This window comes from Mesocricetus auratus, unplaced genomic scaffold (assembly GCF_017639785.1).
Source record: "Mesocricetus auratus isolate SY011 unplaced genomic scaffold, BCM_Maur_2.0 Super-Scaffold_100037, whole genome shotgun sequence".
NCBI lineage: Eukaryota > Metazoa > Chordata > Mammalia > Rodentia > Cricetidae > Mesocricetus > Mesocricetus auratus.
The window spans coordinates 4659612-4681607 of NW_024429215.1; the positions used below are offsets into that span (position 1 = coordinate 4659612).

General features: G+C 39.8%; 1 protein-coding gene and 1 pseudogene across 1 annotated transcript; both read right to left on the reverse strand.

The window, feature by feature from the left end:
• Nucleotides 1-4409: 4409 nt before the first annotated feature.
• LOC101829050 (60S ribosomal protein L26-like) lies at nt 4410-4847 on the reverse strand. Its single transcript, XM_040733828.1, has one exon. The coding sequence runs from the start codon at nt 4845-4847 to the stop codon at nt 4410-4412; it is 438 nt and encodes a 145-aa protein (XP_040589762.1).
• Nucleotides 4848-16309: 11462 nt separating this feature from the next.
• On the reverse strand, nt 16310-20235 carry LOC110339486 (annotated as a pseudogene).
• Nucleotides 20236-21996: the final 1761 nt, after the last annotated feature.

Below are 21996 nucleotides of genomic sequence, written 5' to 3' on the forward strand. Positions count from 1 at the left end.
AGGTACCCTGACTTCTTGGGAAATGAGGCTATACCTGCAAGTGTTATAGCTACAGAGGGAAAGTTATCCTGACTTGTCAGAAAGACAGGCTATAAGTACAGCTGTGAAGGGAAGTATCATGGATACCTACAGCTATAAGGAGAAAGGTATCTTGACTTGTTGGGCAGTCAGGCTACACCTGAAGTTGTGAAGGGAAGGTATTCTGGATAGATACTTCTAGCTCAGGAGAGAAAGGTACTCTGATTTGTTGGGAAGTCGGACTGTAACTACAGCTGTGGAAGGAAGGTATTCTAGACACCTGTGGCTGTGAGGAAATGAGTATCATGACTTGTCACCAAGTCAGGCTATACCTGAAGCTGGAGTCTAGTGGGAAGTGGTCTCCCTGTAAGAATGGCAATCTGCTCCTCTCTGAGATGAAAATTAGCTCAGCTTTGCTCCCTCCCAGCCCCCAACAGAGTTTACCAACAGAGATGTCTCTTCTCAGCTCATGTCCATGTAGCACTCTGCTCTGGCTCCAGAAAAAAAGGTATTACTTCTGCTTTGCTCTTGAGAATTTCCAAGCAGAGGTATCAGTTGCTTCTGCTCTGGTAGCTTGGCAGCAGAAAGGAGATTTTAACCCAAAGCACCTTCAAGAGAATTATTTGGGAAAGCGGAATCCAGGAGAGTGGCCGCCTCTGCCAGGGTGGAGGTATCTGCCAACTTAACAGGCAGAGGGCTTATATAGGGCTTTTAGGGGTGAAGTGCTTCCAGCGATAAGATTTTCAGGGAGGGAATTGGCCATATTTTGACCCTCTTCATGTTGTACAAGTTCATATTGGCCAGATTCTTTGGTCATGGATTGGTTGGTTTTCTGCTCAACGATTGGTTTGTTTTCCTGCTCAGAAATTGCTTGGTTTTGTATTCAGTTGGTCAGCGGCAGATTTGGCTCTGCTTGGGGGACGAAAGTGTGTTTCTTTCTGGGAGCCTTCTTAGAACTTTGGTTCTTGTTTCAGGGTTAGGGTGTGTTTCTTTCACTGACTTTGGTTCCAGGGCCGGAGTGTGTTTCTTTGGCTCTGATTTCAGGGTCAAAGTGTTCCTTTCACTCGTGCTGGATTCAAGATCAGGCTGTGTTTCTTTAACTGGCTATGGTTTCATGGCCAGGATGGCCAGGATTTTTTTTTAAATTTCTTTTTATTTAAGTTTATGTGAATTACTGTGAAGGTATCAGATCTCCTGGAACTGGAGTTACAGTTTTCAGCTGTCATATGGGTGCTGAAAATTGTACGTGCATCTTCTGGAAGAACAGCCAGTGCTCTTAACCATTGAGCCATCTCTCTGGCCCCAGTGTGGGGTTTCTTTGGCAGGTTTTAGTTTCAGGGTTATTGTGGGTTTCTTTGGCTAGCCCTTTTACCCCACAGGCCTGTAACCTGAAATGGAGACCAAGCTGGCTTCCAACTCTAATAGATCTGCATGCTGCTGCCTCCTACTGCTGTTATTAAAGACTTGAATTTCACTTGTCTTTAAATATTGCTGCTAGAATTCAGGGATGATTTTATTTTATCTATCATTTCTTTCATTGGGTGATCCAGTTCCTTTATCTTGACTTCAAGCCCTGATGTTTGTCTCACCTAAATCCTGGAAGACAGCTTTTCCACTAAGTTATTATTAAGCTTACTGAATATTTCATTTTTCACTTCAGGTTGAGGGTTCCTTAGTTCTCAATCTGTAATACAAGGTTCCTGAATCCCACTTCATCCTTTTTATTCGAACAGATATTTGAATCCAAATGAATCTACATTTTATCACCCTGCCTGGAACAATGACCTTAACATAAGGCAAGGCACACTGAATCTGGTAGAAGAGGAAGTAGAGATTAGCCTTGATCTCATTGGCATGGGGAAAGTGACTATGTGTGGATAGAACATGGATAGCACAGACACTAAGGACAACAATTAAGGGTACCTCAAGAAACTGAAAAGCTTCATATAGCAGAGGGCACCATCATTCAGCCAGAGACAAAATCAAATATGAGAAAAGATTTTAACCAACCCCACATCTGATAGAGAGCTTTCTTAGGATTTCAGATGTTGTGATTAGGCACCATGACCATGAACATGACAAGTTTTCCAAAAGGAAACCTTTTATTGAGGATGATGTATGTTTCAAAGGTTTAGTCCATTATCATGGTGAGGTACTTGGCAGCATGCAGACAGACATGGTGCTTTCCACATGTTGATCAAAAACCACAGGAGGTGAACTGTGATCCTGTGAATACCTTGAGCATAGGTGACCTCAAATCCCACCCCCACAGTGATACACTTCCTCCAAGAAAGTCATACATACTCCAACAAGCCACAAATCCTAATAATGCCATTCCCTTTGGGGGCCTTTTTTTTTCTTCAAACTGCCATAGGGCTCATATCCAAAATATATCATTGTTGCCATGATGACCAGTCTTTAGCAGCTCGGGGACTGAAGGGGATCCATGGAGTTGGTGAGCTAATCACTCAACTTGACAAATAAAAGAGACATCGAAGTTCTTTGCAACTGCACATGGACTTACAGGATTTGGACTTGCCCTGATGGTCACTGGTCTCACTGCACAATATTTCCTCACTATGTCCATGTGATGAATTTGACAAATTTAATGGCATGAGCTCAGTGACTGTACTCCATCACAGAATTCATGCTATAGGAACACCCTTAACATGTACTGACTGTTGAATATCCTTTCATTGGTTGTTACACTTAACATTACTACAACAGCTATGGAGGAAAAATACACAAATATAAAAATTGTGTTAAGTCCTATAATTATTCACCAAACTTCATAAGACACTGCAGAATCCACACTGTATCAATCCATTATATGTGTAGTAAATGTGGCAAATGTTTTACCAGTGGCACAGATCTTAGAAATCAGTGAATTCATCCAGTAGAGAAAACTCAAAAGCATACAGAATATGGCAAATATTTTACCTAGGACTGAGGGCTCTTAAAAAGCACAAAAAATTCATAGTTGGGGAAAACCGTCATATAATAAATAATGTAGCATATAATTTATCCATAGCTTCATTCTTACAGACCTCTGAAGGCTACATACTAGAAAGTTTAGCATAATGAGAAACATTGAGAAGTGTGTGAATGTTCAAAAACCAGAAAAGTTTATCCTGGGGGGGGAATATGAAATGTGACAATATTGGAAAATCTTTCAGTAAGTTATTTTATTTGTTCAATTCAAATTTCTGAGCCTGGTGGTGGTGCATGCCTACCAGCAGTCAGGAGGCAGAGGCAGGTGGATCTCTTGAGTTTGAGGCCAGCCTTGTCTACAGAGCGAGTTCCAGGAGTTAGAGCTGTTATATAGAGAACCCCTATCTCATCCCCTGCCTCCCGCAAATAACTTCGTAATGAGGACAAAATGGAGATGCCTGAAAAATGTGCTTTTATGCAACAATTTCCCCGAGACTGAAACACTCCACTCTGAAGGCAAGATGATTTAGACAGGAAATAAAGACCTCTAATAGTTCTAATAAGTCCCCAAGACTGATGAGAATCACAAGGCCCTTTGCCTTAGAAGAGAATAATAAATAAATAACTGCTGTGAGTCCCTGAAGTATCTCAGACTAACCATGCCTCCTAGAGTAGTCTCAGACAACTGAGCCACCAGGAAAGGATGTTCTGTAACTTGAGAAGCTATCTTCACATTTGTAGTGTGCTTCAGGTTTCTAGAGATTGCAACAATGTGAGAACCTGTGGCTATGACAATATGTATGTCCAAATGTACAGCAAGGAAATTCCCAATCGTGTGCCTGAATCTTATTTCTCAGTAATCAATACAGGTGGATAGGCATTCAGTTAACCTGTGGAACTTTGTAGTCATAAAAGCTTTATATTCAAACACTAAGATTTGTAGACATTAGTCAACCCAGTGTAATACCATGAAGAAAACCAAGTGTAAACAGAAATTTCTGTCCCGCCTGGTCCCACAACTGTTTGGTTCCAAATAAACACACAGAGGCTTATATTAACGATAAACTGTTTGACCTATGGCTCAGGCTTCTTTTTGGCTGCCTCTTTCTTAATTATTAACCCATATCTATTAATATACATATCTCCTTGGGGTATTGGCTTAACAGTGATGCCTGAGTCTCTTGTTGCCTTGGCAACTACATGGTATCTCCCCTGTGACTCACTCTCCATGTTCCTCTTCCCAGAATTCTCCTAGTCTGGTAGCCCTACCTATACTTTCTGCCTGGATACACCCTGCCTGCCCATTGACCGAAACAGCTTTATTCATCAGCCAGTAAGAAAAACTTGTTCACAGCATACAAAATGACATCCACCATCATCTCCTCTTTTGTATCTAAATAAAAAGGTTTTTTTTCTTTTTACTCAAACAGTCTTTAATGAAAGCTGTGTATGAGTCGCCCCTAGTTCTGCATCTTCTCACTCGTTTCTTCCTTGTATTTGTCCTTCTCCTTGCCTACTTGTTGAGACTTGGCTTTCCTTTCCAGGATCTTCTTGCGGTCTTTGTTCAGCTTTAGCCTGGTGATAACCACCTTGCTGGGGTGGATGCCCATGTGGACAGTCATGCCATTAGCCTTTTCTCGCTGTACTAGTTCGATGTAGATGACATATTTCTTCCTGTACACCTGGACCGTTTTGCCAATCTGCTGACCTTTGTAGTGTCCTCGTACAACCTGAACTTCGTCATCCTTTCGAATGGGCATCGATCGAATATTGTACTTCTGTCTCAGCTCTTTGGAAAGAGGGGAAGACATGATCTTCCTCCAAATGTGAGAAGGTGCATTGAAATGCCGTTTGTGGTTCTTGCTTTGGACAGGAGTCATGTAGGGATTGAACTTCATTTTGGTGGCTGCGATCCAGTGATGGCTGCAAAAGGAAAGAGGTCTATACACGACTTCCGGTTCTCAAAAAGGTTTTAATTTTAACATAGTAAAATTATAACTAACAAAACAGTTATCAAGTAAGAACTGTTAACAATATTTAGTGCATTTGCATTTGACAAAATTTAAAGAAAATATCATCCATCCTGTCTTTGTAAGTCTAAAGATTCATATGTAACTTATCTTTTATCATAACTATGGAAAATCATAACCATAACTCTCTTCAACCCCATCAAAGACACCAGAAGGATAATATATAAACTGTAGAATTGACAGAGACATCTTGTTTCCTGGGCAGTCACCCAAAGTTCCTCTATAATGTTGGGGCATTCATCTTCAACCAATAGGTCCTAAATGTCTGGCAGATTTTTGATGAAGCAGGAAACTTGAAGGACAATCATATCCCTTGACAAGTTCAGCAGTCCATTTTTTGTACCCTGCTTGTCCAGTTTGGACAGAATGCTTTCAAGCAGTCCAAACAAGAGCAGTTTCTTGTCCAGATGGCTATTCCTGCCATGTTGAAGGCAAACTCCTTAATGAGTTTCTTTGATGCCCATCTTCCTCTCGGACATAATTAGTGTTGCCAGGAGCAGTTGTGTGTCAATGTCATGAAAAACCCCAATAAAACATTTTAAATACCATATTCTGTAGGTCTTTGAAAAGATTTTAAGAATACCTAACTATGAAATATATCTCTGTATATCTAGAAAAGCTGAGTAACATAATTTTTCTATTATAGGTGAATATCAATAATTGTATTTAATGATACATTTTTAAAAGACTGTATACATATGACAAAATTTATCTTAAATCCATACCAGTGCAAAATATACATTCCTATATCAGCCCAGGGATGGTATGAATCTGTCATGCTTTTCAGTGTATGAAGAAGAAATATTAGAATGTCTTACAGACTTCAGTACCTGTAAGGTAGTCCCAAAATGCTCTCTACCAATTTAAAATCAGAGGATCCAGTCGTTGTACTTTCTACAAGACATCTCAGTTGGTCTTAAGTATAGGGTGAAATCCCAAAGAAGTTGGCTCTAAGGCCAATGAAGCAAGGATCTTGCAAGCCAGAGCTAGGACAAACAGACAACGAGCAAAAACTTCCTTCTTCCATGTCCTTTATGTAGGATGCTACCAGAAGATGGGGCCCAGATTAGAGATGGATCTTCTCACCTCAAAGGATTTGAATTAAAGGTGGGACTTCCAAATTAAAGTGATTTGATTAAGAAAAGTCCATCCTTGCTCACTCCCCACACCCACCCCCCCCACCCCACAGGAGCCCTTTGCTTGAGGTGAGTGTGGGTTCTACTTGGGGCCAAGTCCCCCCATTCCTTCCTTGGAACTTGCTGGATCGTTCTGCATGTAGTGGACCTGCCCTGGCAGAATGGACCACCTGAGGCCACACCTCAGTCTTGGCTTTCCCCATGCCCTACTCCCTCTACCCTCTGCCCTCCACTAGAGTCTTGGTACCACTACACCCTCCGCTGGAGTGAGAACAACAGCAGGGGCTGAATCATCCAGAGTTGCCTTCACTGAGGTCTTGGCCCACCTGGAGAAGAGAGGAGAGGAGAGGGAGAGACCCCACCTGCATCCACTCAAAGAAGGGATGGAAAGACAACAGTATAAGAACACACTCAACAACAGAAAGACCAATATGATACCACCAGAATCTAGGGACTTTACACCAGCAAGACCTGAAGATCCTAACACAGATGAAGCAGAAGACAAGGACCTCAAAAACAACTCCATGAAGACAATAGAAACCCTCAAAGAAAAAATGAGAAAATCCCTTAAAGAAATAGAGGAAAAGAGAAACCAAAAAAATCAAGAAATAAACAAGTCTCTTAAAGAATGCAAATTAAGCCAAGAAAAACAACCAATCAAGTGAAGGAAGCAATTCAAACACTTCAAGATTTGGAAGCTCAAATAGAAACAATAAAGAAAACAGAGAATGAGGGAATGCTGGAAAAAGAAAAGCTGGGTAAATGATCAGGAACTATGATGCAAGCATAACCAACAGCATACAAGAGATGGAAGAGAGAATGTCAGGCATTGAAGATACTCTAGGAGAAACAGATTTCATCGACCAAAGAAAATCTCAAATCCAACAAATCTCTAACACAAAATGTCCAGGAAATATGGGACTCTGTGAAAAGGCCAAACCTAAGAATAGGTATAGAAGGTGAAAAAATACAGATCAAAGGCACAGAAAAAATATTTAACAAAATCATAGAAGAAAACTTCCCCAACCTAAAGAAGGATATACCTATGAAATTACATGAAGCTTACAGAACATCAAATAGACTGGACCACAAAAAAACAGAAGCCCCTTCACCATATAATAACCAAATCATCAAACGTACATAATAAGGAAAAAATATTAAGAGCAGCAAAGGAAAAGACCAAGTAACATATAAAGGTAGACCTATCAGAATTACTCCTGACTACTCAATGGAAACTCTGAAAGCCAGAAAGCCCTGGATACATGTTCTACAAACGCTAAGTGAACATGGATGTCAGCCCATACTATTATGCCTAGCAAAGCTTTTAATCACTATAGATGGAGAAAACAAGACATTCCATGACAAAAGCAATACATATCCACAAATCCAGCCCTACAAAAAGTACTGGAAGTAAAACTCCAACCCAAGGAAGATCTCAAAAATATAGGCAATACATAATCCCACTTTACCAAACACCAAAAAATTGGGGGGGGAGGGGGAATCCACACAATACCACTACCAACAACAAATAAAAAACAAACAAGAATTAGCAATCAATGGTCATTAATATCCCTCAATGTCAATGGCCTTAACTCACCCATAAAAAGACACAGGCTAACAGAATGGAAATGAATACAGAATCCATCCTTCTTCTGCATACAAGAAACACTCCTCAGCCTCAAAGACAGACCTTACCTTAGAGTTAAGGGTTGGGAAAAGATTTCCCAATCAAATGGACCCAAGAAACAAGCGGGGGCCAGCAATCCTATTATCTACCAAATTAGATTTCAAACTAAAATCAATCAAAAGAGATGGAGGGCATTTCATATTCATCATAGGAAAAGTCCATCAAGATGAAGTCTCAATTCTGAACACCTATGCCCCAAATACGAAGGCACATACATTAATAAAAGAAACATTACTCAAGCTCAAATCACACATAAGATCTCACACACTTATATTGGGAGACTTCAATACACCACCCTGGCCACTAGACAGAAACTTAAGAAACAAAGGAACTAACAGAAGTTATGACCCAATTGGGATTAACAGACATCTATAGAACATTCCATCCAAACAAAAGAATATACCTTCTTCTCAGCACCACATGGAACCGTCTCTAAAATCAACCACATACTCGGCAACATGTCAAACCTGAACAGATACAAAAAAAAATTGGAATAATCCCCTGTATCCTATCATCACCATGGTTTAAAGTCAACACTAAGTGCAGAAATCCTACAAACTCATGGAAATTGAACAATGCACAATTACACCATTCCTGGGTCAAAGACTGCCTAGAATTCACCAAGAATGAAGACACAGCATACCCAAACTTATGGGACATTTTGAAAACAGTGCTAAGAGGAAAGTTCATAGCACTAAGTGCCCACATGAAGAAACTGGGGAATACTTACACTAGAGAATCAATGTCACAACTGAAAGCTCTAGAACAAAAAAAGCAAGCTCACCAAGAAGGAGTAGACGCTAGGAAATAATCAAATTGAGGCCTGAAATAAATAAAGTAGAAACAAAGGAAACAATACGAAGAATCAATGAAACCAAAAAGTTGGTTCTTCAAGAAAATCAACAAGATAGACAAACCTTCATCAAACTAAGCAAAAGGCAGAGAGATGAAAAAGTGGACATAAAACCATACAGTGACAAAATCCAGAGAATCATTAGATCATACTTTGAGAACCTGTACTCCACAAATTTGAGAATTTAAAGGAAATGGACAATTTTCTGAATATATATCATTTACCAAAATTAAATCAAGAATAGATAAGCAATTTAAAAAGACGTATAACCCCTAATGAAATAGAAGCAGTCATGAGAAGTTTTCCAACAACCAAAACTAAAACAGAAATCAAGGCCAGATGGTTTCAGTGCAGAATTCTACAAGAAATTCAATGAACAACTAATACCAGTACTTCTCAAACTCTTCCATACGATAGAAGCAGAAGGGACATTGCAAAACTCTTTTTATGAGGCTACAATTACCTTGGTGCCCAAGCTACAAAAAGACACAACTAAGAAAGAGCAATCTACCTCATGAACACTGATGCAAAAATACTCAATAAAATACTGGCAAATTGAATCCAGGAACACATCAGAAAAATCATCCACCATGACCAAGTAGGCTTCATCCCAGGGATGCAGAGGTGGTTAGACATATGAAAATCTAGTCTCTATCATTCTGGCCAAGACACAAAGAGGCATCTCACGGTTGCTGCCTGCAATCTTGATCCTCCAGAACACCATGACACAGGGTGCATCCTGCCTTCCCATGGTCTCTTACATTTTCCCTGATCCAAGCTGTGTGGCAGGTTCCTGAATTCTCTCATGCCAGCCACATCTCCTGACAGCTTCCCATATCTGACATGTGCTACCATCATGTGCTACGCTAAGGAATGCCAGTAAGTGACATAACAGTTTAAGATTCAGCTTATGTGATCAAAAAATAATGAATATACAAGACCAATTCATATGGAAACTGAATGGGTTATGGTGTGTTTACAAATATACATAAAGTGTGGGAGCGAAGAGAAAGAGTGTATAAAAATAGTTTAAGAAACAAATAGCAAAGTCATTTAAAAAGGAATAAAGTAATATAAAAATCATAATAAGCTATGTAAAGATGGAAAATACAGAGAGTCTGGATTCTATGTTATTGTGTTGTCTTTAAATTTTTTGGCCTCTGAGCCAGGTGGGGTAGCATACACTTTTAATCCCAGAACTTAGGAGGCAGGTAGATTTCTGTAAGTTTCAGGCTACCACAGTCTACAGAGCAAGTTCCAGTATAGGCTGCAAAGCTACCCAGAGAAACTCTGTCTTGAAAGTAATTTTTTCGCTGCTAAGAGATACTTCAGAATCCCACAGTCTATGGCATTTAGTATGTTTAATATCCTAAGGCTTTTCATGACAGTGAGACATGTGTGCTCCCGACAGCATCAATTTACTTCAAAGAAAGGTGAGGAGATTGAAGAAACTCCATATAGAGTTCCCTCCCTTTATTAAAGGCAAAGCCTAGCCATTGGGGCAAAAAACTACCAAACTGTACAGACAGGATGCTAGAAAAGCAACTACTGAAATTTTTCAAAACAAGGTATAGGACAGTTCTTCAAAATTCCCTGCTTCACAGTCAAGTCTGTCAGATATGCTAGGCCTACAGGCCAGAGTTGGGTGTCCTAACATTGAAAGCAGCTTGATGTCCTTGTCATTAGGTACCATTTCATCCTCTGGTGGTCTTGGATAGAGCTAAAGACTAAATAGATAAACTTATAGTTTTCCTTAGTTATTGTAGAAAACATTAGGCATAAAACTTTGGACCCACAAAATAATGGAATATTTTCTTTGATTTTGCCAAATGCTAATGGAATGGATATTGTGGCTGTGATTCTTACTTGGTAACTGTTTTGTTGCATATAATTTCACTGTGTTAAAATTAAAACCTTTTAAAATTAGACAAAAGGGGGAGATGCTGTGTAACAATCTTTGTACAGTGCAAATATGTATTGCTCTCACTGTTAATAAAAATCTGATTGACCAGAAGGTACCTGGCAGGAAGTATAGGCAGGACAAATAAACTGATAAGCCCTAGCTGTGTAACATTTCCTTGTATTTATTTTTATTCATCAGAATTCTGTCTAAACTGTCATTGTTATTATCAATTAGATATAACAGCTTAGAGAGAAATCATCTTCATAAAAAGCCACAGGTAAAAATGCCCAGTGAAGCCGGTGTTGGCGGCACATGCCTTTAATCCCAGCACTAGGGAGGCAGAGGCAGGTGATCTCTGTGAGTTCGAGGCCGGCTTGTTCTACAGAGTTCCAGGACAGCCTCCAAAACAATACAGAGAAGCCCTGTCTTGAAAAACAAACAAACAAAAAACAAACAAACAAAAATTGTTCAGTGAAATGGGACATTTCCATGATATAATATACTATATTACAGGCAATGGTGACCTCTCCACACTGGTTCACACCTTTCCACATACCAGAGAAAGTTAGCAGCAGCAAACCTGTAAAGGCACAGAAGAACTAAAAGACATTCCAGGGTATGTGGTCTCAGGGCCTTACCTACCCAGGTTTATGCATCACGAAGTTGCATCCTGGTGGGCTGACATGTTGAACTTCATTTGCCACTGGTTGCTTCTCTGACATGGCTGCAGTCACATGGTCAAATAAATCACATTTTCTTTCAGTATTTTCACATTTTACACAGCCAATAATTTGCACAATGAGATTATTTACAGTAGAATATCCCAGAAATGTTTCTATAGAAACAGAATGTAGCAAAACCAATCTCATGTCTTATTTGCACATTTTGTTTTAACGTTTTCACTTAAGCTCATTAGTAGTAGTGATTTGCAGCAGGTATGCCTGTGCTCTGTGTTTGTGCCAGGTGCCTGCAGAGGTCAGAAAAGGGTATCAGATTTCCTGGACCTGAACTTACGGATCAGTGGTTCTCAACCTGTGGGTCCCATCTCCAGAAGAAGTCTTGTAAGAACTTTGGAAAACACATTACTGATGGGCTTAGAACTGAGACACTACTTCTCTATCCCTGTTATAAGCATGCCCACATGTAGGCATGCTCACATACAAGTACCTGGAACTGTATTAAAGGGGAGCAGCATTAGGAAGGCTGGGAACATAACATGGATGGTTTTCAGCCACCATGTGGGTGATGAGAACTGTACTCAGGCCCACTTCAAGACAAACAAGTTCTACCAACTGTTGAGCCATTATTTCAGTACTCTACTCCATTCCATTGCTACTGTCCCTAGAAGTCCCCACCAACCCTACTTCAATTCCTGCTAAACTGCCTGGTCATCTTGCTACAGTCCTCTTTGTCTGCATCTTTGGATCACACTTGTACAGATCTGGCTTAGCAGTAAGACCTCCATAAGAAAAAGATTCTTCAGACAACACCTGGAAAATAGAAAGCACTTAGAAAAATAGACAACTGAGTAGAGGATGCCACAAATGATTCACCAACTCTTGTGCAGTGTAAGCTAACTGAAATTCTCTGTAATCCTAACTTGGGTTCCAGCACTTCTAATCACAGCTCAATTAAAACTAAAGAAGTACAAAAGGAACTGAATGATTGGAATGCCAATGTTTTACCCTCCTGAGTTTCTTAATTTACAGTGGAACAATAAGCCTTACACTTCCCAAAGCCAGCAACACAAACAATAGACAAAATAACATGCAGCACATTTCTCTTCTGATGATGTCATTTTACTCTGCGAGAGGTAAGACTCCTCCACACAGGGGGCTGGAGAGATGGCTCAGAGGTTAAGAGCACTGACTGCTCCTCCAGAGAGCCTGAGTTCAATTCCCAGCAACCACATGGTGGCTCACAACCATCTGTCATGAGATCTGGTGCCCTCTTCTGGTATGTGCAGACATACATGGAGGAAGGATGTATTCATAATAGTGTTATTCAAAATAAATAAACAAATCTTTTAAAAAAAGAAGGGTCTCATGACCCTTTAAAGAAAAAAGACTCCTCCACACAAAACTCACAAACTTGTCAAGTAGTATTCCCTAGAATCTTGACAAAGCAATGGAGAATGCAACATATATCCACACACAACCAGACTGCTGCAATTCTCCAACACGTAATCTCTACAAAAAGTCCATTGAGCAGGGTTTATGCTTTGCCACTCCCCCTGAAAGAAGCAAATAGCCAGGAAAGTGTCATTAAATCCCGAAATTAGAATTTTAGTTTATGAGCCAGCTTTGTAGCTCCAGTATTTTAATCCCTGCACTCAGGAGTCTGAGGCAAGTAGAACCAGCTTGGTCTACATGGTGAGTTTTGAGTCAGACATGGCTGGAGGACTCATTATCAATACAACCATGACAGGCAGCAGGCGAACAATACTGGGGCTAGGCTTCACCCTTATAATAACCAAGAAAAACCATATACTGTACCCTGTAGGGAACCTATCTAAATTGAGACAAACAAGTGTTAAAGGTCCAAAGCATTATGAAGAGCTTACCTAACTCATACACAGGTTGCCAATTTCCTTGCAGCGACTCCAATACCAATCCCTGTTTAGCAAGACTTGTGTTACCACATTGCTGCCCATTCAGGAGTTCAACCCCCATTTGAATCCAGAATTTCTCCCCATCCTTTACTTCTTAAAAGGCCTGCCACAACTGGGGCCAATACTTTCCCTGATCCAACCACTGTGTCAGAACAAATGGAGAGCCCAAGCTTGAGTTTGCAATAAAGGCCTCTTTGCTTTTGCCTACAAACTCAGACTCTTGGTGGCTTCTGGATGTCTCATGACAGGGACATAAAAATAGCAACAGAGTAATACATTAATTCAGTAAAGCAAAGACAAAACCAAACAACTTCAAACCAATTGGGCCTTAATTCATGGGATGAGTGCTTTTTTTGTACCAACGACATAAAAGACAGAGTCACTCATTCTCATATAGGTCAGTGATTAGAATTCTTAAAAGAAATGAGTTCTAATTTTGTCCTAACCTACAGTGCATTTTATAAACGTAAATACAGTGTGACCTGATGTTCTCTCACAGCAAACATACTGTGCTTTTCCACAGTCTAGGGTGTAATATTAAGAACTCAGTACATGAAGACACATTTTTGAATGCATTATTTACCTCCTAGAGCACATACATCTCAGAGGGAAAATTAATGAGTAAAGATTTGCTTAGTAAATGCTAATGTTTTCAACCAATTTGGTGGGAACCAATGAGTAAATTATGCATTACTTTACATATGTGATTGAGTCAGAAAGTGTAATTTACTTTATACATTCTGATTCAATCAAATATACACTAGTTCTACACGGAACTGATTTCCAAACACCTCCCCATCTGTGCCCAATCTCTAACAAAAAAGGCCACTTGCTTGAATAGACAAATAGCAAATAGACAAATAAATAGACAAATAGACAAATAGCAGTACAAGTAGAAAGCATGGGTTAGTTTAACTGACAGGAGTAAAGTTATTCACAGTAGAATTGTGAGAACATACATCCTTCTGCTTAGCAGTAGAGAAAGAAGCTGACTACACCTCTGGTCCAATGCTATATGCCTATTTCCAGAACTGTTTTCCCTTCCATCCCCCCACCCCACAGCACAGCAGAATCAGGACTTTCCTGGGTTGTCCCACAGAGTGACCTAGAGCTGAAGGCCATTTCCTTTTCCAAACAAGATATTGTCTGAGTAACTTTTATTGTTTTCCTAAAAATCCCTCTAGGAATTCCCCTCAGGTTCCTATGATCTGGCTCTTACCATGCTCTTCCACAAATGCAGCAGAATGTCCCAGGCCCACAGAGCTTCATTGGCCATCAGTCTTCTGAGGCGGTGAATGCCCCTGTCCCAGTGATACTCAGCGGCCCCACTCTATCCATACTCTCCTCCAGCTCTGAGGATACCTGGAACCATTTTATACAGTCTCACCACATGTGTGCTGCCACCAATACAAACTCTTCATGAATGGTTACACAAGACAGAAAACAATAGCGTAATGTGCACAGGGTGGGAAGTCTTTTCACTGTGAATAATTGAAAAATTTACCATGATCCTGGAAACCTATGGTGTATTAAGTCAATGAACTCTAAGCCATCAAGCTGAGGGACCACCTGAAATTGGATGGAGTTATACAGGAAATAAACCTGAAAATAAGTTCTTAGCACAGGCATAAATGAGTTTCATTTCATTATGAATAGTCTGGAATTTGAACAATATTAATATCATGTAAAAATGTATCAGGGGGTTGGGTGGTAGTGGTGCACGCCTTTAATCCCAGCCCTCAGGAGGCAGATGCAGTCGGATCTCTGTAAATTTGAGGCTGGTCTGGTCTACAAAGCTATACATAGAAACCCTGTCTCCCAAAAAAAAATTAAGGCCTGAAGTTCATTTCATTTCTTGAGGCCCATAGAATGGAGTGTTAAAAGTACAGCAATACACATGAACACAACAGAGTATAGCAATTGTCCACAGGTAAAATTAGTCTGAGGATAACTGGAGTTTGGTTGAATCACAAGAAATTTGCATGAGTTTATAGGTATTCAAGGATATAACCCAGTTTGGATGGTGTTCGCCCCTAACAGGTTCTTAGCTACTTTTTTCATTTTCCCTTTTGCAAACCTCACTCTCATTCCTCACTGAATGCAAGAAGAGCCTTCTATCTGAGTCTCCCCAAGACTACATTCTGTTCCTGTGGAGCCCATACTACTACCATGGAAGTAAGCCAGGGACAATTGAACACAGTCTTCCCTACTTTAGCTAACCCAAATTCCTTCTAATACAGTGGTGCCAACTTTCTTAATGCTGTGACCCTTTAGGATAATTCCAAGTAATTATATGTGTGCATATTAGCATGTGAGTTGATGCACAGGGAGACAGCATCAGAAATACATATATTCCTATATCTTGGGTAACACCAATGAAAGGATCACAATCTACAGGGTGAGAACCATGGCTCTATTATCAACTTACAATGAGTTTCAAAGAACAATTAATTAATGAGTTCACCTCATGTTTTATGAGACACTTCCTGGGGAGATGCAACATATATATCCATATACTCACCCCAACTGGAAACTGAAAACAGAACCAAATTCCACTTGCTAAACCAAAGAGCTTTACTGGAGATAAAGGAATATGGAGAGAGCTGCTCATCATGGCATAGGGGACACAAAGATAGTCACTATCATCAAACTTGAAATGAGCATATGATACAGTTTATGAACATTGGTGCCTGGAGAACACGAACATGTGTAGGCATACCTACTGATTAAGGAACATCCTATCTTGGTGGGTCAGTTTGAACAATCCTCTTCTGAGTTGTGTGACTTGTCTAAGCTTTGTCATTTTGGTAAAACATCCTGAATCACATCAGTTTCAGGGGTCTCTTGGGGCTATTTGGAGCAGTTTATCTCCTGCCTTAATCATTTTCCCTTCAGAATGCATCATTTCCTTCTCTAAGAAACTACTACACAAGACCAAAGGCGTTGGATTTCTCCATTTTATCTTCATTATGAATTATTTCAGCTTGAACAGGTAAAATTTAAAGCACATGCCACATAATTTCAAATGGTTTCTTTTCTCCCCAGTATGAGCTTTCAGATGTTTTCTTCCTCATGAGAGGCAAGTAAAGACTTTTCTTCATACAGCACATTTGAAAGGTTTGTTTTATGTATGAATTCTTTCATGTATTGTAAGACTGGATAAAGGACTTGTCACCTTGGCTATATGTGTAATGTTTCTCTCCTGTATGAATTTTCTGATGTTTTCTAAGAGTGTCTTTCTTGGTAAAGGATTTGTTACATTCACTACATTTGTAAGGTTTCTCTCCTGTGTGTATTCTCTGATGTCTTTTCAGATACGAGTTACTCATAAAGGATTTGTCACATTCACTACATTTGTAAGCTCTCTCTCCTGTGTGTATTCTCTGATGTACTATAAGATATGACCCACTGGTAAACGATCTGTCACATTCACTACATTTGTAAGGTTTCTCTCCTGTATGAATTCTCTGATGAGTTCTAAGGCTGTCTTTCAGGGTAAAGACTTTATCACATTCACTACATTTGTAAGGTTTCTCTCCTGTGTGTATTCTTTGATGTACTGTAAGATATGATGCACTCATAAATGATTTTCCACATTCAGTACATTTGTGTGGTTTCTGTCCTGTATGTATTCTCTGATGACTTCTAAGATGGCAATTCTGGGTAAAGAATTTGTCACATTCACTGCATTTATAAGGTTTCTCTCCAGTATGTCTTCTCTGGTGAACTATAAGATTGCCTTTTAGGGTAAAGGACTTGTTACATTCACTACATGTGAAAGGCTTCTCTCCTGTATGAGTTCTCTGATGAGTCCTAAGACAGCCTTTCTGGGTAAAGGATTTGTCACATTCACCACATTGGTAAGGTTTCCCTTCCATATGAATTCTCTGATGTTGTTTAAGATGGCCTTTCAGGGCAAAGGATTTCCCACATTGACTGCATTTATAAGGTTTCTCTCCTGTATGTGTTCTCTGGTGAAGTATAAGACTTCCTTTCAGGGTAAAGGATTTCTCACACTCAATACATTTATAAGGTTTCCCTTCAGTATGTATTCTCTGATGTATTCTAAGATATGAGACTGTCATAAAGGATTTATCACATTCACTACATTTGTAATGTTTCTCTCCTGCATGAGTTCTCTGATGAGTTTTTAGAGATTCATAGGGTTTTTCGCTACACTCAAAATTGTAATGTGCTTTGAGTTGGGACAAATGCATAAAGGATTTATTACAGTTTGTACATGTACAGGGTTTCTCTCTCGCATGAGCTCTCTGATGCCTTCTGACACTTGAATCCAACTTAGAGCACTTTCCAGACTTCCTGCTTTGGTGTGGTTTCTTTCCAGTATTGGTTTCTTTCAGCATGACTTTATGCCTAGAGTCAGAAGACTTATCATAAACTGTATTTTCGTGTTCTTTTTTTTTCTGTGTGGATTCTTTGATTTTGGCTAAAGACGGAATACAAATTTAAACAGTTTACACCGTCCTTATATTTACAAGGTTCTTCTCCAGTGTTCCCACTTTTATGTCTGTTCATATTTCCTGTTTCAACAGAAGTATCTCCGTAGTTAACAAATCTGTACTTGTTACAGTTTTCTGCAGTATCACTTCTATCATGAGGTCTAAATTGGAAGGATTCATGAGTCATTTTGTCAAGCTTCTCACATTTATAAGACTTCTCTTGGATAGTCTCACAATTGTGGAGAATATGGTTTATGCCTTGACCCAAGATCTTCTCGTATTTACCACATGTGCCATGGGTCTCTGGAAAATTAGTGCAATTAGGGATAACAGGGAATAACGGTCAAGTAAGAAATTCAATAACTCATATTTTCTTAACTTTTTGAAGGCAGGTAAACTATAAATTCTCAGGGACAGAGGTCTCAGTAGAGTTCTTTTGTATTTTACAACCATTAAATGGATTCTCCTAAGTGCTTCATTCTAACTATATCTAAGCACTGGGACCAATAATACCTTTCTGATTCCTGTTTAAACACTGTTCCTTGCAGAAGGAAGGACAAATAGGTGACAGAGAAGGAGAAAAAAAAACTTTGAGAAAGGGGCTCTCTGAGGATCATATGAAGAACGTTGCTTGATGAATGGTGTGGCACAGTCTTTAATTCCAGGAATGGGGAAGCAAAAGCAGATGGATATCTGTGAGTTCAAGGCCAGCCTGGTCTACAAAGCGATTTCCAGGCTACTCAGGCCTTTTTCACAGAGAAACCCTGTTCGATTAAAAAAAGGGGGCGGGGTTCCCTACTTCCCTCTATATGTTTCTGACATCCACACTGTGCAGCAAGGAGCTCATTACATACCGCAGGTTGACCTGGACCTCACCAAATATTCTTGCTTGCGCCTCAAAAATGTGAAAATTAAAATCATTCTGTGCCAGTACTAAATATAGAGACCACATGTCAAAAAATAAATAAATAAACAAGAACCATATTCTCATAAGAAACAGTTCTTCTCTCATTTAAAGTCTTCCGAGTTTCTAAAAATCAGAGGTAGGTAAAGAGTTTACTACAACAGAAAACTGAAAATATTCTAATTATTAAGTGTACTGCAGGGGGCTGGAGGGATGGCTCATAGGTTAAAAGCACTGGCTGCTCTTCCAGAGAACCTGAGTTCAATTCTCAGCAACCATATGGCAGCCCACAACTATGTGCAGATATGGTTTCAGGGGGGTCATGTACCTTCACACAGACATACACATAAGGAAAACAACAATACACACAATGAAAAATTATTTTTTTAAAAAGTTTATGTAGCTGGGCTTTGGTGGCGCACGCCTTTAATCACAGCACTAGGGAGGCAGAGGCAGGAGGATCTCTGTGAATTCAAGGCCAGCCTGGTCTACAGAGCGAGTTCTAGGACAGCCTCCAAAACAATACAGAGAAACCCTGTCTCTAAAAAACAAAAATAAATAAATAAAATAAAAATAAAAAGCTTACTATAATATATTTCCTTAGTCTGAGTATTTAATTTTGAACTCTGAAGTTTTCATTTAAAAGCTAGACAGGAGAACTGGAGAGATCACAGAGAATACAGCAGTATTTACCCCTGCAAAGAACACAGAAAAATGTAAAAGGAGGCACCATGAAAAAAGTTCTGTTGCTAACTAGAGTTTTCCTTATTTCTGGAATTCTCTATACAGTTCTGAGAGCTTCCATATACACAAAAACTACAAAGCATGAATCAGGAAATCTACAAAATGAGCATTCTTACCTACGAAGATCAGATTGTTGTAATTTTCCAACATCACATCCATGTATAATGCCCGCTGTACAGAATCTAGACATTCCCATTCCTCCCGTGACAGGTCCACAGCCACATCCCTGAAGGTTAACAGACGCTGTAATAGAAAATCAGGAATTTCCCTGGTGATGTGGACAAAATGCTCACCTAAGACTAAGAGACCTACAAAATAAGACATACTTTTGTGAAACACATGAGGCATTGGTAAGAGCTTTCTAGAATTTCTGTATTTATTTGTCAGAAGTTAAGTGTTGCTGCTCTTCCATAAACAATGACTAGGATGACTTACTGCACAGCTAACATTTGTGAGGTCTCCCTTCTCCATGAGTTTTATCATGTTTTCTAAGAACTGAGCGGCAGATCAAGGATTTGCCACAATAACTGCATTTGAAATCTTGGTCTCCAGTTGGGGTTAGGTAATGTGTAAGTCCTTTAAAATTTAGTATGGATTCCCAGCACTCTCATAGCACTACCCAACAGATTTTAAGCCCAGTTCTATGACAAACAACGTTCTTTTTAGGATCTTACAAGGAGGAGGCATGTAGTGCACACACATCCAGGTGAAAATACTGACATACACAAAATTAATTTTAGACCTGCACTGGGCTCACTCAAGACCAGCCCTATCCACAATCAGTCTAGGAAGGGGAGAGGCTCAGAGGGCCCCAGCCTTTATCTCAACTGTGACTGTGGGTAGATTTAGGAGAAGGGGAGTTACTGTCTTTATCTCGATTATGACTGTGGGTAGATTTAGGAGAAGGGGAGTTACTATCTTTAGTTGTGTCTCTTCTGCTGAGCCCATCAGACTCCATCACGTAGCTCCAAATCCACTGTCTTACAGATGGCCATGGTTCCTTCTGGTGGATCAAAAAGCCAAATGAATAGAAATGAACATGAGAGAGAGTTAGGGAATAGGAGGGGTCTGGATGTATATGGGCCAGAACTGTAGGGAGTAAGGGATGAGTATGTGCACTAAGCAAGATATATCATATGAAATGGCAAAAATAGTAAAAGCTAAAAGTTTTCATTTTGCTTCTTTATCTGGTTTGATATCCAGTAATATTAACTTCATAAAGAGTCTGGAAACCTTTCCTTTGTTTTATATCAAGGAATACTTCAAGCAGCTTCAGGATCAATTATTCTCAGTAATTCTGACATAATTTTGTGACAAATAGGTATGCTTCTAGGTTTTTTTTTAAATAAAACAAGGAGCATTTATTCCTGCTTCATTTTTGCTGCTGCTTCTAATCTCTTGAAGAAGTTCTTGTTGGTGTGTGGCATGAATTGGGAGGTTTGATCATTTCTTTTAGAGTTCCTAACTTAGTTCCATGAGGTCTTTAGGATCAGTAGGCATCACATATGTTTATACACTCGTGTCTATTGATTAGGCTGTACAGTCAGCTTGGGGACTTCTCAAGTCGTGTTGATAAAAATTCCTGTCTACACAGCTATCAGGGAGATGGGGAATAAATCTCCTTTAAGATGCCATCTCACCCCAGTCAGAATGGCCATCACCAGGATCACTAACAAATTCCTAGGGAATGTGAGGAAAGGGACACTGTTGTACTCTTCTTGTGGGAGTGTAAACTAGAGATGGCACATTGGAAAGGATACTATACTTTTCTCAAAAGCTCTAGAAATACAAACTACCCTACATACTTTACTGTGTAGCCACTCATCCATAGATGCTCTTCTGATTGTTGCCTACAATTCTGTGTGTACACCCATGCCCACCTGCATAGGCTCAGGAAAAGAGAATTCAGAATCACTCAAGTTCCTTCAGTGATTGTAGCTAAGAAATGGATTTGTCCTGATTATAATGAGGGCCAGGTTTCTCTGGTGTGCTCTGAGGTTTAAGCTGTGCTGTGATGATCATGACATGGCATAGGCATCCCAGTTCTGCAGGAAGGTGAGCACTCAGAAATACAAATGCAGAGCTAGGGGTCTGTCCTTAAACCACAGGGTTCTGAGCCCATGGGCACCTTTTTTGATGACAGGGATGCTTGTTTCACATCGTGTAAGTTTGGTTGTTTCTCCATATGGAACAACAATGATGTGTCACCAGGTAATAGATTCTACATATGTGCATGGATTAAACATGTTAGTGATTAATGCATCCTAGTTGAGTCAAGGAAAGAAATGAAAGCATTTTCCCCTGTAGTCATTTAACTTAGAGCAAGTCCAGATTTGAATTCTCCAGTTGAAGTTCCCTGTATCTTCCATTCCCTGGTTCTCTGTTTCCTGAGTTTGAATCTGTGTCTGCCTGAAGGCTGACCTGTGCATCTACATCCGCGTGTCTCTCTGCTGTCTCTTTCCCTCTGTGTGTGTGTCTCTCTCTGTCTGGCTGTTTGTGTACTCTGTGTCTATCCAGAACAAAGTGTTTTTCTCTGTCTTTGAGTAGTATAGAAAGCATCATGTGGGGTAGGTATGAGAAATCCTTAACAGACATTAATGCCCCTGGAACTGGAATTATGGATAGTTACAAGCTAACACATGAGTGCCAGGAACTGACTTCCAGTCCTCTGCAAGAGCAGAATGTGTTCTTTGTTGCTGAGCTATCCCTCCAGTCCCCT